Below are 17,237 nucleotides of genomic sequence, written 5' to 3' on the forward strand. Positions count from 1 at the left end.
TTATTGTGCCACAGTAAAGGGTCTAAATGCTTTTCTGAAAGAGATTTCAGTTTTTGTTATTAAAATACATTTTTGACTGAAGAAACATGGGTCCACTTCATTTTGGGTGAGTAAGTTTTGATTTAATTGCATTTAAATTATTTCAAAATTAAATCCACAACCCAAAGTGTGCAAAAAGTTGGGATGGTCGAAGCCCTGCAATGGATTGGCTCCCTGTTCAGGGTATTCCTGTCAGTGTTGCGCTCATTAAATGAAATTGGACTTTTCCCTGTACATTAGACATAATGTTGGAGTTGTGAAATCAAGCCAGAGTTCAGATGAACTGTTCCTTTGTGTGAAGATAACCCTGCAGTGATGACACCCTTCCCCAGACAAATTCAGAACTGTTCAGGGTACAAACCTGGGTGTGGAAAGGACCATAAAGAATCCGAAGTGTCTTCCACCACATCCTTACTGGGGTGACCAGACGTTTCCCCAATTTTGGGAACCTGTCCCTGGAAATATTCTTGATTTTTACCGTGCAATCAAAATCGCCAGCAACGCGAATTAGGCATTATTAATGAGAAAAATAGACTGACTGAGCAGCAGAGGTTTCCAATTGACGCACACTACTAGCTTAAAAAGATCTTTAAAATGAACAGCCAGATCACTCTTATGTTGAGGCAAAACGTTTTAGATACTTATTACCTAATGTGCTTACACAGTTATATCTTATATCTGCTGAATATATATATATCGATATATAGATCAACCCTTTGTAGCTTTTCATTGTATCTGTTTATTTGCCTTGGACATAGCTTAATAATAATTACATTCATCTTATCTCATTCTCTTTCAATATACTCAGTCATCATTTGTCCAACTTAAAAAATAAGGCAAGAGAATTATAGTTAATGCACAACTAGCACAATTATTGTATTCAATGTGAGGAAGAGTCAGCAGAAAAGCTGAAACAGGGAAGAGTAAGGACTGGAATACTGGACATGAGCAGTACTAAAAAAGACTATGAAGTGAGTGATAAGTTAAAGTAAAATGTATAATCTGAATGAAGCAGTGAGCCAAAATTGCCCCTATGTTAATTTCAAAGATGTTAATATAGGTTATTTTAGTTATATATGCTAGTCAAAAAAACAATTCCCTTGTTTTTTTTATAAACAAAAATTGGTAATATTTTATTTTTACACCTAACAAACATGAACAGGGTACACTTCAGCTAATGGCTAGTACAGTAGACCCTTGAGTTACGAACGGTTTACCATACAAACATTTCGGGTTACGAGCGATCTTTTTCAACTTAACGTACGAACAAATTTCAGATTACGAACCGAAATTCACGAAACATGTGACATCACGAACAAGGTAACTCCGACCGTCTCTCTCTCTCTCTCTCTCTCTCTCTATATATATATATATATACGTATATATATATATACAGTGAGCGAACATTCGGACAGCGGACAGCGTTTTTTCTGTGTTTTCTTTATATTTTGTAAAATTCAATATTAAAAAGTTCCAAAAGAATGGGCAGAAAAAGCATAGTGGTGAGAAAATGAACAAATCAATTACTATTTGTTGTTGTATAATTACTCCTGCCAGTATCTGTCACTGTGTATCAGACAGAGGGGACAGTTAGTGAGAGAGAAGAAGGAAATCGTAAAGTATTCTTTCTTTCGTACAATTACACCTACAAAATACAACACTATTGAAATAAAGAAGGAAATAATAGAGAAATATGAGAGTTATTGTTGTTTTTGGTAGATACATTTTATAAAAAACAGAAGGAAATGTATTACGGTGTATGGTACAGCACACGTACTGTACTGAAATGTGATGTGTGTGTGTTTTAATGTACAGTACTACTGTGTATTGTTGTTTATTATTATTTATTACAGTATTATCTATTCTACAATTTAAGATTTAAGGGAAAATATACTTGTATTTATAATAAAAAAGACCTTTTAAGACATTAGAAAGGTTAGGTAAGGGGGGGTTTGGGAGGTCTGGCACGGGTTAATTCTATTTACATTATTTCTTATGGGGAAAATAGGTTTAACTAACGAACATTTTGACTTAAGAACAGCCCTTCAGAACCAATTAAATTCGTACGTCTAGGGTCTACTGTATTTGAAGGGTGGCACGGTGGTTAAGTGGGTAGCACTGTGGCCTCACAGCAAGAAGGTCCTGGCTTCGATCCCCAGGCGGGGCGGTCCGGGTCCTTTCTGTGTGGAGTTTGCATGTTCTCCCCGTGTCTGCGTGGGTGTCCTCCGGGTGCTCCGGTTTCCTCCCACAGTCCAAAGACATGCAAGTGAGGTGAATTGGAGATACTAAGTTGTCCAGAACTAAAAAAGCCTTGTGTAATAATAACTACCGTTCCTGTCATGAATGTAACCAAAGTGCAAAACATGACGTTAAAATTCTAATAAACAAATAAACAAACTGTATTTGAAAGTACTCAGAGACATGATTTGGAAAGTGTCCTTATAGAGTATGTGGCGGCCTCTAGTGGTGAATGTAACACATGACAGGCTGCTGTTCCTCTATCACTCGCACACACACACACACACACAGTGGCTTCTGACTGCAGTTGGTTAACACAGAATCAAACGGAACAGTAACCACGACAGAAACGTGATGAAGGAGAGGATTCGGCAGCTGAAATACCAGTAAGACAGGGTTCTGATCGAGCAGTGTTTCAGGCGGACGGGAGGCTGTGACATGTCAGGGCTGGATTTTTATCTCCTGAAGCCGAGAGCGTTTATTCCTCTCCTCTGATGCTGATGATGGTAGCGCAACCTGCGTGATTTCCTGCTGGTAAGATCATTAGCTAACGATTGTTTGGTCTGACAGGCCAGAGCAAAGAGCTTTAATTACAGATTGGTTTGCTTAACGTGTTATTAAAAAAAAAAACAATAAATTTTTCTTTATTATATTAAGCCTATATAGGTGTGATCGATCAGGCAAGGCAAAATAGACTATTTGATTTGTGACACTTGCAAGCTGATGTGTTTAATAGCTGCTTTTATTGTGCCCGGGTGTAATAATGTGATATTTAGGATGTTATTCTTGATACTGAATAGGTTTTGATGGTTATAGTGGGATCAGTCTCTCCTCAGCCACAATCTGGCCGAGTGCTCACGTTGGTTCACGTCAAAGCGCGATGTCATTGCTGAGGAGAGGAGCAGAGGTGCGGTTATTTCGCTTTTTCTCTTTAAAAAGGTCTGTTTTTTTATTTTTACCGTGTTTAGCATTTCTACTGCAGGGTCCGGTAGAAAAAAAACACATCAGGTTATGAGAGCGCAGTGAATTATTGGAAGGCAGTAGTCGTTATGCGGTAATGATCTCAGTGTGTAATTCACACTCAGCAAACGATGCGTATGACATAATGGTATGAAGCTGCGCTCCTATTCGCTCAGAACTCACAATATTCTGTTCAATGAACACAGCACCACTCTGCTGCTCTTCAATGTAAAAAATAATATCAAATAATAAATACATCTTTTTTATATCGACAACATTCTTTTTCTTATTAGTATTATTATCATTATCATTCTTATTTTAATTTTCATTATAATTATAATAGTAATTATTATTATCATCGTCATCATCAATCTTCTTGTAGGCGGTTGCCTAGCGGTTAAGGTACTGGACTAGAAATCAAAGGGTTGCTGGTTCAAGCCCCGACCACTGCCAGATACCACTGTTGGGTCCTTGAGCAAGGCCCTTAACCCTCAATTGCTTAGACAATGTACTGTCACAGTCGCTTTGAATAAAAAGAGTCTGCTAAATGTATAATATAAAATAATAAATACATCTTTTTTATATCAACAACATTCTTTTTCTTATTAGTATTATTATCATTCTTATTTTAATAAATATTTTTATTATTAAATTAATTTTTTTGTTATTTAGCAGACACTTTTATTGAAAGCGACTTACAGTACCGTGACAGTATATTGTCTAAGCAATTGAGGTTTAAGTGCCTTGCTTAAGGGCCCAACAGTGACAACCTGGCAGAGGTGGGGCTTGAACCAGCGACCTTCTGACTACTAGTCCAGTACCTTAATTGCTAGGCTACAACTACATTATTATTATTATTATTATTATTATTATTATTATTATTATTATTATTATTTTCTTGTAGGCAGTTGTAGCCTGGACTAGAAATCAAAAGGTCGCTGGTTCAAGCCCCACCACTGCCAGATTGCCACTGTTGGGCCCTTAACCCTCAATTGCTTAGACAATGTACTGTCACAGTACTGTAAGTCGCTTAGAATAAAAAGAGTCTGCTAAATGTCCAAAATGTAAATGTTGTTATTGACAAAAACAATAATAATTTATTTATTTACATTAGCTTTAATATATTTTTGAATTAACAAATATTAATTTGTTAATTGACCTTAATATTCATTCATTTGCAACAAATACAATAATAATAAAAATTGTATGTATACTTTTGTCATATTTTAATAATATACCACCACAACATAATAATATTATAATTGTGTTATGTTATATTGTGCCACACACAACACAATATTCTTCTTTTTTATTTTTCTTCATCATCATCATGTTCTTCTTCTTCATTTTCTTCTTCTTCTTATTATGATTATCATCATCTTCTTGTTATAAACAAAAGCAATAATACTTATTTTATAATTTAACATTAGCATTAATATATTTTAATTTACAAATATTCATTTGTTATTTAACCTTAATATTAATTAATTTACAACAAACACAATAATAATAAAAATATATGTATGCTTTTATCATATTTTTAATAATATACCACCACAACATAATAATATTATAATTGTGTTGTGTTATATTGTGCAACACACAACACAATTTTTTTTTTTTTTCCTTCATCATTATATTATCATCATCATCTTATTATTATTATTATTATTATTATTATTATTATTATTATTATTGTGTCATAACAATGAATGCTACCTCCTAAAGCTAATACATCACCACATCAGCTAAAAGGTATGAAGTTTAGAAGCATTAAAAGAATTCTCTGTAGATAAGGTAAAAGTAAATAGTACTTTGTGTCACTGCTAAGCTACAGTTTTTGTTTTGCTTTTGTTTTTATTACATCTCCAGTGCATATAGCCTTTTTAAATGAACTCACAGGATGCCTTTGGACTTATAAAAATACACAACATGTGTATTGATAAGCCTAAACAAATTTTGAAAAGAAAAGTATTCAGACACTACAAATGAATAACACAAGCACTTCATTGCAAAGCTGTTAGAGCTTAGAGATCTCTACAGTAAGAACGTTTTTGCTGTGTTGGGGTTTGATGTTGACCCATGCCTCGGTGCAGCTTGTTTTTAATTCCCCCTATGAGGGTCATTCTGATTGCTTCACTATTTGATAATCTTCAATAGAATTTGAGTCCTGAGACTAGCTTGGGCATGCAAACACCTTCACCTTCATAAAAAAAGACATTCTTAAGTTATTTTGTCTTTATGTTTGGTGCTGCTGTCTAGTTAAAACAAAATTCTTCTTTTAATTTATCTCAGTATACTGCTCCATTCATATTTCGTTGTAATGTGTAATGTCCCAGTACCATTTGCCCCAAATCATGATGCTTTCGCTATCATATTTTACCAAAGAGTTTGTCATTTGAACAAATTGAGGTTCTGATTTGTTTAAATGAACCTGTACAATATTAGATTTGAATTTTCTTTTTCTTTTTAACAGAGGAGTTTGTGTAGTTGTAATAAAATATATTTGCTTTTTAGTTCATTGCGTTTTGTAACTGTAGTTTCTGATGTTTATCCTGCAATCATTTTAAGGGGTTCTCTCTTCCTTCAAATACTCAGCTTCCAAAGTCTAGTAATATGCAAAAAAAAGTGTATCAGGACAAATGAATCACTAAATCATATTGTCATATAGTCTAGCTTGTTCTTATTTGGACCATACAAGTATTGAGGCTTTATTCAAAAGCTATTTTTCATGCCAGTCCACAGCGTCTGGCCTTTACACACTGATTGTGCTTTTTGTTCATGTTTGTGAGGTTAAACCTAAACTTTTTTTCTATTAACAGGTATTTCTTCAATTCGCCTCCCTTTAGCTGAGTGAGTTTCAGCCCAACCGACAGGTGAGTGCCATTCTATTTACTTTTATTTTTTTTTATTTCTACAGGAATATTCTAATAGTTCTAAAACATCCTGAAAATCTACAGGACAGAAATATAAATATAAACCTAGCCACTGGAAGGACACATATCAGTGCACCCTGTGCCAGTCCCAAACCTGGATAATTAGGTTTAAATAAGTTTGCATCAGGAAGGGCATCAGGAATAAAAACTGTGGCAAATTTAATAAATAGACAAAAAAAGGAGTCATTCATTCATTCATTCTATTTAGATTAATAATTTAATGGTGTAAATAGTTCTATAAGATTATTTAACTTTGTAGCAAGGCTTTATATTTGCTTGATCAACTATGATTGTCTACAGTGGGTAACTTCTCTGTGCTTACATTAATAAGACTACTTAAACCACACTTATTACTTTGTGCATACCAACCTCTAAGCCCATGGCACTGAAAAGCTCACTTAAATGGACAATGTTAAACATGCTTTTTTGGTGATTTTGGTATTGGATTATACAGTATATGACCATCTTTTTTTTAGTAAAAGGTGAAAACACAGAAACAACAAAGTGCAGTAAAATGCACAATGTACATTTTGTTTGCACTGCTTTAATTGGTTGAAAGAATACTGACAACTGCCAGATTAAATGGCCAGATAACACTGGTTTAAGTATTTTTACTGGTCCTCCCCCAACCACTGCTTCCTTATAAGTACATCATCATCCCCAAATATTTATAAAAACATAATGAAGGCAAACGATTCAAAAGTTCTTTGAACACAAATATTTCTGACTCTTGAAAAGTGTAACAGAACTTGTTTCCCATGTTGCTCGACGTTGTGACATAACAATGCCACAACCATCACCTGTCAGGAGTTCTTAACTGTTTTGTGGGAGAAAGGGATAGCATTCCTGTTTCCATTCTCAATCAGAGTGACTGTACAAAATTTAAAGGGAATGTGAGCTCATATGCATTAAAGGCATAGTTAGACATGTGCCTGGTTCTTAAACAAAAGCATTTAGATTCTCTATTCAGTACTCTGTAGAAACCCCTTTGCAGCATTTTGTTATTACTTGTAGTACTTTTTAAATTTTCATCACATTTATGATTGTTTATACGTACATATCCACTCTGTCCACATGTGGCGAGAAGGTTGAACACAGTGACTACTTGTGTTGTTAGTAAGTGGCTCTGTGTTTGCTTTGTTCAGAATGATTGAGGAGGCCAGCAAAAGCAGCAAGACCACAGTGGAGAAGAGACAGCTCTTCATGGAAATGAGTGAGTTAACACAAAGTCTACAATCCTTTATCCTTGTACACATGGTCAAAACACATAAGTAAAATACATTGTTATTGAATTAGGAAAGTGCAAATGCTAGCTACATTCATTTAGCTTAATTTGAAAATACATCATTTTATTATTGTATTTGATGATTGTCAGACGAAATAAATCTACTAAAGAAACCACATGTAACGTAGTCAAAATTTAACAATAGCTACCACACTGAGGTTAGTTATGCCATAATGTATTATTACAACATAAAAAGGGCACTAGAATGGTGCTACGGTCTGACATGCTAGCACAACTCAGCAGAGCCACTGACATGGCTGGGCATCCACACAAACACAACTGGCCATGTTTGAGGGATGGAAAGTCGAATGGAGGAGAGAGTATGCCGTAAATGAGGATGGTAGCTCTCCGTGTGCTGCCTTTCACAGCTATCAATAACCTTATGGTTGTATCTTTGGCCACTCTAGTTGGCTATAGTTTAACCAAACCAAACTGTGACAGACGTAACATTTCAGTACAGTCCATATATTTTCAATAGGGTAGCCTAATTTAGTCAAGACAATTTCAAGACAAGTTTTAAACCACCATCGTGCATGGCAGTAGGTATGGTGTTGTAGTGTTTGAATAATTTAGCTTCTCTTCTGGTTATTGTGGCCAAATAACTAATTTCTCCTACTTTTCTTTGTCCATTTGATAATTTTTACTTGCTACGTCTTGCTTTATAACTAATAACTGATCTTATTGTTACCAGGAGCACAAAACTTCGATGTCATTCGTCTGTCAACATACAGAACAGCGTGCAAGCTAAGATTTGTTCAGAAAAGATGCAATCGTAAGTCCTGTTTTCATTTTACATGCTGTATGCTCTTGCCACTTGCTTAGCTGGAATTATTTTTGTTTAATAAGATTATTTGGGTGCTCGGGTGCAGCAGTACAACTTGTCACTGGTCGGGTGCCGAACAGAACAAGTTGGCTTTATAAAAGGGAGGGTCAGGTCAAGATGCAGGCTTGCGTATTGGAGTAATACAGACAGAGATAATAGTGTGATCCTCCATACATGGGCTCTTGGTAAGACCTGTCAAAGTGAATGTGTGTTAGCCTATAGCTGTCCTTGACCATTAAGGGTGTTGTACAAGTGGTAGAGGGTGCAAAAGTCACTAGGAATTGAATATAACCAAATTTGGACAGTGTAAAAAGAAGAGAAAAAGATTACTTGCATGAGTCATGGCTATTTCTTGGAAGTTTTGATCACATTACAGCTACAATACAAAAATGTTTTCTTTCTAACATACACATTGAATAAATCTTAGAACACATTTTCTCATCAGCTTATCTCTGTTTTTCTCCTCTGACAGTTCACCTGGTGGACGTGTGGAACATGATCGAAGCGTTTCGTGACAATGGGCTCAGTACACTGGACCACAATGCTGAGATTAATGTGTCACGGCTGGAGACCATCCTTTCCTCGATCTTCTACCAGCTGAACAAGCGCCTGCCTACCACCCACCAGATTAATGTAGAGCAGTCGATTGGCCTGCTGCTTAACTTCATGGTGGCAACCTACGACAGGTGCGAGTTGGCAATTTGCAGCACAGATATTTCCTGTGGTAACTTAGGTGGTGTATGCTGGAACATGAGTTTGGGCTTTATTTTAACTATCATTTTAACTATCTGGTGTATCGATGCACCCTAATTAGTGAAAAAGAGAGCATACCAGATACCAAAAATATAATTATAAAGTGGTATAAAATATTATTTCTCTTTCAGATGGCCTCTGTTGCACAATTTTAAAGGAAACTTGAGTAAAACAACATAAATAATAAATCATTGTTTATTTTTCATTTTTTCATTTACTCATATCACCTTTGGGAAGGTAACTGCTTACTAAATTTTGTTGGTTCCTTTCAATCTCTTTACATTGTTTCAATACAACATTTAAGTCTGAAAATACAGTTCTGAAAATACAGTTGCCTCCCTCCTTCCAGTCACAAGTCCTAAAGAGTTATCGTATCACCTATTTAAACCATTACCTATTTATTTTCTACTGCTCTTAAATATAAAAGTCCCAGACTCCCTTTCTTAATAGCCACCATTAGAAAGTTATATTGGTGGCTTACAGTTGGCCATGTCTGTGGGAGGCTGACAGGGGAATCTGTCTTGCTAATAGAATACATAGAGCGCTGGGCTTTGTATCAGAATGACTTCCATAATGCATTTTCATGAATATTCTGGTTATACACAGGTTAAATGAACATGTCAAATAACTAAAAGTAGACTTTTTTTGAATTCACCTCCTAATCTAGAAAACATTAGAAGTACATTTTTATTTACGACCTGTTAAAAAATAGAGCAGCTGAAAACTCTGCTAACAAGGCAACATAATGTCAATATGTTGATTATTAAACTCAAACTTTTTGTACTTTAAACTATTTTTATTTTAAACCTTCACCTGACAGTACACACAAGTGTCTCATTGTTTGGCTAAATTAACATTAAATGTTACCCCTTATATGGTTGGTTCAGAATATGTGTAACATACATGTAAACAAATATTTTCAACAGTGTGCAAAATTCAGGATACATATAAATAGACCAGAAATATATAAATATGAAAATTCATGGAAAAATTAATGTAAGTGTAGGTGATTTTTAGATTAATGCTGACTTTATATCAAGTAAAATACAAACATACAATACAATACCCCTGCAAAAAAAACAGTACCTGCAGTATAGCTGTTCAAAGAAGGTCAAAGAAAATAAGGTACTTTGTTTAACCAGTTAATTCTCATAAATTCTCAACACTTAATTCTCATAAAGAATGTATTATTATTTACAGTTTTTTCAGGCTTGGTTATTAAGCCCAGATCTTTAAGCTTGGTTATCTAAAACACAACATATAAAACAATATACACATTACTTTGTAAGTCTAAAAACAATTCCATTGTCAGAACTGGTTTATTTACCTCCCTCCTGTCAATTACAATCCCCAAATAGCCTTGTGAGAGAGCTCTCCTAAACATTGCAGACTCCCTTTCTAAATTGCTACCAAAAGAAAATAATACTGTTGTCTCTGAGGAACAATCAGCCTGATCAAACTCTTAACAGACAATTGGCTGTGTCTGAGGAAGAAACAGCTGACTAGGGAATTATTAACTAATGCTGCAACAGCTATCCTACTGCCTAATCGAGGTGCCAGCCTGGATGCTAAAGAAATGCATAGAGCAAAGTGTGACCCTCGGCATGTGTTGGACACTGTCTTAGAATTTTCACTGGCTGGTGTTAAGAAGCAGCTTTACACATGTTAGCAAAGGTGTGTGCCAGGCTGCAGGGGTCATGAGAGTGCTGAGAGTAAAGGATATATCCAAAATTGAAAGGAAAGGGTAAAAATGCAAAAAAGATGAAAGGGAAAAATGGCAAAGACAAATAAATAAATACATTCATACATAAATACATATAAACTGTAACTAGAGGTAAAGCTTTTTGTACATATGAACAGAAGGTTTGGTCTGGAAGTAAATAGACAACTCCAATTTTATTTTTCGTTTATGTTCTAATTACTCGGACAAAGATGTGACCTCATGCATTTTTAAACGAATCTTGATTGGGTTGTCCTAGATTATAAGCCACTGTAGAGTGTGAATTAGTAATTTATTGTCATCTGATTTCTTTTTACCTTTTGTGTAGCTAACTACTCTTTTTAAAACTAAGCCTATTAAAATATTTATAGTGTTAGTGAGTGTGTAGGCTTCCAGGTTCCAAATTAAGTGCAGTACATTTTTCTAAAGCTTCACAGTGCTGTTTTAATTCTTCGTTTTAAATCAGCAAAAGCCAGCATGGTCCATTTTTATTGGTCTTGGTCGTACTGTTTAGGGCACCCGGAGCTGATGCTAATGTCATGCTAATGTCATGCTGCAAAGTCTGATCTAAGTACTAAAGACTGTTGTTTAAAGGAGCAGATTTAGTGTTTGAGATGGAGAGATCTCTATAAATGTCGCCTAATTCTAGGTGTGAATGTTTGAGTACTGTGGAGACTAGCTTAGGAGACAGAGTTATTGTTAGAGGATCTTTGGATAGACTTTTGAACTGCTCAGTATTCAGTGCAGCTCTTTCACATTCCACTTTCATTGTCTGCATTTCGGATGGTCTTTTATTCTGCTAACTGTGTAAAACACACCAATTTACACTGTTTACTGTCACAGGACATGCTCTTTTAGATATTTTTTATTCAGGGCATAGATTAAGCCTCAACAAATTATTGATAAGTTTTTCAGTTGTGAGGATTCTTAAATTTAATAATTGTCGTTGTGGGGACATACTTTAACTAAAAACTAGATGAGTGTGGGAAAACATGTGGGATTTTGGCTTTAAGGTGTGTGGAAACAAAGTCTCAGTCTCATACTCTCAGGAGCATACTCAGTTTGAATTTAAAAGTCTATCTTAGAATTTTAAAAGTGATGCTAAAAAGCATTACATTCCAAGTCACACCCTACCATAGTACATAATATGGTGCACTACAAGTAGTGTAGACAGTTTATGATTAATTTAGAAAATCGCTTGTAGCTGCTGTGTAAACAATGCCTACTTGTCATAACCTGTCATATTGAATAGAAGAAAAAATAAAATGACAAAGTGGCAGTTAAGTGTGAAGCCTAATGTAAATAATGCAGTAAAGAACTGTTTAAAAAAGGATTTATTTTGTTAGGTTTTACAAAGAAACAGAATGTAAAAGTAAATAAAGACACTGTGTCTAAGCTACTTAAAATTGAGAACGTACAGGGGATGTACACATATGCAAAAACATTGGCAGCTGCGATCATTAAAATATGAAGAGTTGTTAAGATGCAAACATGCATAAGATGCAGAAAATGTTTCAAAGCGGAATTAAATAGTAGATCTATGTTCTACTAAACATCTAAACATTCACATTACGTTTGAGGTTCTATACAGTTCATGACTGCATTTCATTGGTTTAATTAACTGGAAAATACAAAAAATGCACACATACAAAAAGTCATACTTATAAGAGGAAAACTCAGGATTCTGAATGATACAAGTTAACCAGTGGTGCACTTTATGAAGTGTAAATATGGAAATTACAAACACATTTGAACGTACTGATGCATTTTTAGTATTTTAAGGGCAAAAAGTGCTTGTTGATTTATTTTCCTACAAGTATACAAAAAGAGTAAAGTGTTTTAGTTTTTACCAATTAACCATAATGTCTGTACCTGTATGCAGCAAAACACCTCTGACTTTAAACAGGGCCTGGTTATAGACATACTTTGACCGTAGCTGTGCTTGTTTTTGCACTGTTTATAGCCTGGCGTTAAAAATATAGCCTATCTTTTCCCAGACTTTTAATCTCTATAAAGATTATGGCTGGCCTTGTGAGACCATTGTTTTGTCAGTACTTTTACGCGCGTGTGTGTGTGTGTGTTGCAGTGAAGGACATGGTAAACTTACTGTTTTTGCGATGAAGTCAATGCTAGCAACTATGTGTGGCGGGAAAATAGTCGACAAATTACGCTGTAAGTACTGTATTTATACATTTAATTTCTTTGATAACAGTGATGGCATAGTTATAAAGTGTTTGCTTTTTGATTGTATTATATATATTATTTATTTAACATATCTTTTTAACATTTCCAGATTTCATTTATTTTGTTGATGCCAGAGTAGTAATTCAGGATCAGGACCAGCTCTTTAGTAGCACTTTGCTGCCCTCTTGTGTTTCTTACTACTATAATAATATAATAATCTTAATACTATTCATTTTATGCAACGCCAAACAATGCATGTAGTTTATTTAATGCTATTTTATTCACAAACGTGTTCAGACACTCTATTTAATATAATCTTATTCACAATAGTGTTCAGACTCTTTATTTAATACTTTGTAGAAGCCCCTTTGGCAGCAATTATAGCTGCAAGTTTTCTTGAATACATCTTCACAAGCTTTGCACACTAGGGTTTGAGCTACTTATCCATTTTTTTATTCCAGATCCTCTTAAGCTCCACCAAATTGGATGGCAAGTGTGCAATCTTCAGGTCTTTCCACTGCGGTTTGATGGGGTTTAAGTCTGGGCTTTTATTAGAGGACTCTAGATAGATTAGATTAGATTAGATTAGATTAGATTAGATTAGATTAGAATAGATACATTTTTAAATACTGAAGTGACATGTGACAAATATTGCACTCAAAGACATTTACAGATTTGCCCCAAAGCCACTGTTGTTTTGGCTGTATGCTTTGAGTTCTTGTTGTGTACAATTACAATACAGTAGAATTACAGCATTATTTGAAATGAATTACAATTGTGACCAAATACAATGCAAGCAATTTAGGGTTGAGGGCCTACCTCGAGGCCCAAAAGAGGGGTAACCTGACATAGTGGGGCTTGAACCAGAGACCTTTAAAGGAGGTTTTCATTAAGAATGTTCCTGTATTTGGCTGCATTAATTTGTCCATCAATTCATATCCGTCTTCCTGTTGCTGATTGTGATAGCATGATGCAGCTACCTATGGGGATGGTGTTTCTTTCTTACCCTCTTGACCGAAGAACCACTTGCATGCTTGACTCATTGGGTCAGACAGCAAAATCTAGGTACATTCAAAGTTGTGCCAAGCTTCTTCTATTTCACAATTTCAAAGGTGGTCTTGGGAACACTCAAAGCCTTTTTGCCATGTTCTATGCCTTGCTACAATTTGATAGTGACGATCCACAAACAACAGCTTGGACTTTTCGGATAATTTTTTTGTCTTGACAATGCAGCGTAAGTTGTTGGTCCTTATAGACCCAGATGTGGGTCTTTCTAAACTGTGTCCAGCCAATTCAAATTGCAGTGGATTGATTTCTAGACAGATCACAGGGATAAATAAAGCATACAGGATGCACCTAACCACAGTTTAGGAGTGCCATAGCAAAGAGTTTGAATACTTCTGTAAATAAGAGATTTCAGTTTTTGATTTTTAATTCTTTTTTCCAAACACAACTTTGTAATGGGTTATACAGTGTAAATAGGTGGATGATTATATCCATTTAGAATCAAATTTACACCATAATCAAAATCCACTTCATAGTATACCCAGTGATTTATACTATAAACACAAACTACATTAACAACATTTGTCTCTTAATTTCTGTTTTTTTATCAAATGTAAAGCAGTACTTACACTACAAACATGTATTTACATTATTGAACACATGGTGGCGCAGTATCCTCATATGTTTGGTCAATGTAAACTAAAGCAACCCTTACCTGGTATGAACTTCTGCTGTCTCCCTCAGATATTTTCTCTCAGATATCAGACTCCAGTGGCACAATGGTGTTTGCGAAGTTTGACCAGTTTCTGAGAGAGGTTCTGAAGCTGCCTACGGCCGTCTTTGAGGGGCCTTCATTCGGCTACACAGACCACTCAGTGAGAACATGCTTCCCTCAACAGGTAACCAAGGTTCCAGAGCCTCTATTTACCTTCATACTTAACACTTTTAAAATCTTATACTATTAAATACAATACACTATAAAATGTATGTTTCATATTCATATTTATTTATAATAAAAATATAACTACGCTACTTAATTAATCTATGACACGTATAAATGGACAAAAACTCTTAACTAAGTCTGCAAATGACAGTACTGCTTATTTTTAAGTACAAAATCTTAAATAATTGATTTCTTGTAAGTAATAACACATTTTATTCTTTATAAACAAATAAGTGTTTCTTGAATTTGATGAAAAGCAACTCCAGAGGCCTGCACAAAGCCCTGAAATTCTGGAAACCATCACTGTGCATATATATATATATATATATATATATATATTTACCGATCAGCCATAACAATAAAACCTTGTTGTTTCTACACTCACTGTCTATTTTATCAGCTCCACTTACCATATAGAAGCACTTTGTAGTTCTACAATTACTGACTGTGGTCCATCTGTTTCTTCAGTGGTCAGGACTCTCCCAGGACCACTACAGAGCAGGTATTATTTGGGTGGTGGATCATTATCAGCACTGCAGTGACACTGACATGGTGGTGGTGTGTTAGTGTGTGTTGTGCTGGTATGAGTGGATCAGACACAGCAGCGCTGATAGAGTTTTTAAAAACCTCACTGTCACTGCTGGACTGAGAATAGTGCACCAACCAAAAATATATCCAGCCAACAGCACCCATTGGGCAGCGTCCTGTGACCATTGATGAAGATCTCAAAGATGACCAACTCAAACAGCAGCAATAGATGAGCGATCGTCTCTGACTTTACATCTACAAGGTGGACCAACTAGGTAGGAGTGTCTAATAGAGTGGACAGTGAGTCGACTTGGTATTAAAAAATACTCCAGCAGCGCTGCTGTGTCTGATCCACTCATACCAGCACAACACACACTAACACACCACCACCATGTCATTGTCACTGCAGTGCTGAGAATGATCCACCACCCAAATAATACCTGCTCTGTGGTGGTCCTGTGGGGGTCCTGATCATTAAAGAACAGGGTGAAATAACATAATATATTATATATTATACTTATAGGTAGGTAGGTAGGTAGGTAGGTAGGTAGATAGATAGATAGATAGATAGATAGATAGATAGATAGATAGATAGATAGATAGATAGATAGATAGATAGATAGATAGAGAGGTGCATAACCTTACAACTGACTTTCAACTTGTTTGCCAGAAGAAGATATTGCTGAACACCTTTCTGGACATTATGATGGCTGATCCTCCTCCGCAGTGCCTCGTTTGGCTACCTCTCATGCACCGACTGGCCAATGTAGAGAATGGTACGTGATCACACTGTTCGTCTTGTGCGTGGGATCTTGTTGTTTACTGCATGCCTGCTGGTTGTTATTGCTACACACATGAACATAAGGCACAACACACACTGAACAAAAGTGATTATTAGTATTAGCAATATGTTCTTTAACATGAATCATTCCTAAAACCTCTCCTTTCATTTTAATTCAGTCTTCCATCCTGTTGAATGCTCATACTGCCGGAGTGAGAGCATGATGGGCTTTCGCTATCGATGCCAGCAGTGCCACGGCTATCAGCTTTGCCAGAATTGCTTCTGGCGCGGACATGCCAACGGTCCCCATAGCAACCAGCACCAGATGAAGGAGCACTCCTCGTGGGTAAGCAAAGCACCCTGAAACTATGCACACAACATCCTGTATAAGATATCTGAACAAAATTTGAATTAGCGTCTTGTCCGGGGTGTGTTATTACATTGCACCCAGTGTTTCCGGGGTAACCAGACCCACCACGGCCCTGACCAGGGTAAACCAGTGGTAAAACAAAAAAATCATTTGATTGGCGTCCTGTCTGAGGTGTGTTTCCAGGGATACACTATACAGTATTTCTTAGATTTTCTTTGTTTTTAAAGATTTCTTTCTTTAAGCTTCAGGATGTATAGATTTGTTTTTGTGTCTGTGACTTTACAGAAGTCGCCAGCAAAGAAGCTGAGCCATGCTATCAGTAAGTCTCTGGGCTGTGTGCCCATAGGAGAGCCCCCTCACCCTGTGTTTCCTGAGGCATCTGATAGACCACAGGACCTGGCACACCCTACGTAAGTACCACAGAATACCTTATGTTGGACCTGTGAGTCTGAACCTTTTTAGTGCCTAAGCTGCAACAGTCGAAAAGCTGAAAACGCAAGTTTCATTTACTTCATTCAGACAGACCTATACTTTTATGTTAATGGTCCCATAGCCAGTGGTTGAGAACTAGTTTAATAAATTGTCATGAAACAATGTTAATGCACCATTACTTTAAACTGAATAAAAATTTAAATACACACACACACACACTTGGTGTCTCCCTCAGGCCTT

At 35.9% G+C, this 17,237-nt stretch overlaps 1 protein-coding gene across 5 annotated transcripts in view; it reads left to right on the top strand.

Moving 5' to 3' along the window:
• The first annotated feature begins 2,571 nt into the window (after positions 1-2,571).
• The window catches only part of dtnbb (dystrobrevin, beta b), a 53,380-nt gene continuing 38,714 nt past the window's right edge, over positions 2,572-17,237 (top strand). For 4 of the 5 annotated variants that reach the window (XM_063008044.1, XM_063008047.1, XM_063008043.1 and 1 more), the window contains exons 1-10: positions 2,572-2,811; positions 6,060-6,113; positions 7,319-7,386; positions 8,150-8,230; positions 8,754-8,967; positions 12,841-12,926; positions 14,688-14,842; positions 16,085-16,190; positions 16,375-16,541; positions 16,851-16,975. In XM_063008044.1, the coding sequence (XP_062864114.1) occupies positions 7,320-7,386; positions 8,150-8,230; positions 8,754-8,967; positions 12,841-12,926; positions 14,688-14,842; positions 16,085-16,190; positions 16,375-16,541; positions 16,851-16,975 (1,001 nt within the window). In that variant the 5' untranslated portion in view covers positions 2,572-2,811; positions 6,060-6,113; position 7,319. The remainder of the gene's footprint in view (positions 2,812-6,059; positions 6,114-7,318; positions 7,387-8,149; positions 8,231-8,753; positions 8,968-12,840; positions 12,927-14,687; positions 14,843-16,084; positions 16,191-16,374; positions 16,542-16,850; positions 16,976-17,237) is intronic. The other variant, XM_063008045.1, reaches the window with a different exon arrangement.

This window comes from Trichomycterus rosablanca, chromosome 13 (assembly GCF_030014385.1).
Source record: "Trichomycterus rosablanca isolate fTriRos1 chromosome 13, fTriRos1.hap1, whole genome shotgun sequence".
In the NCBI taxonomy this organism is placed as follows: domain Eukaryota; kingdom Metazoa; phylum Chordata; class Actinopteri; order Siluriformes; family Trichomycteridae; genus Trichomycterus; species Trichomycterus rosablanca.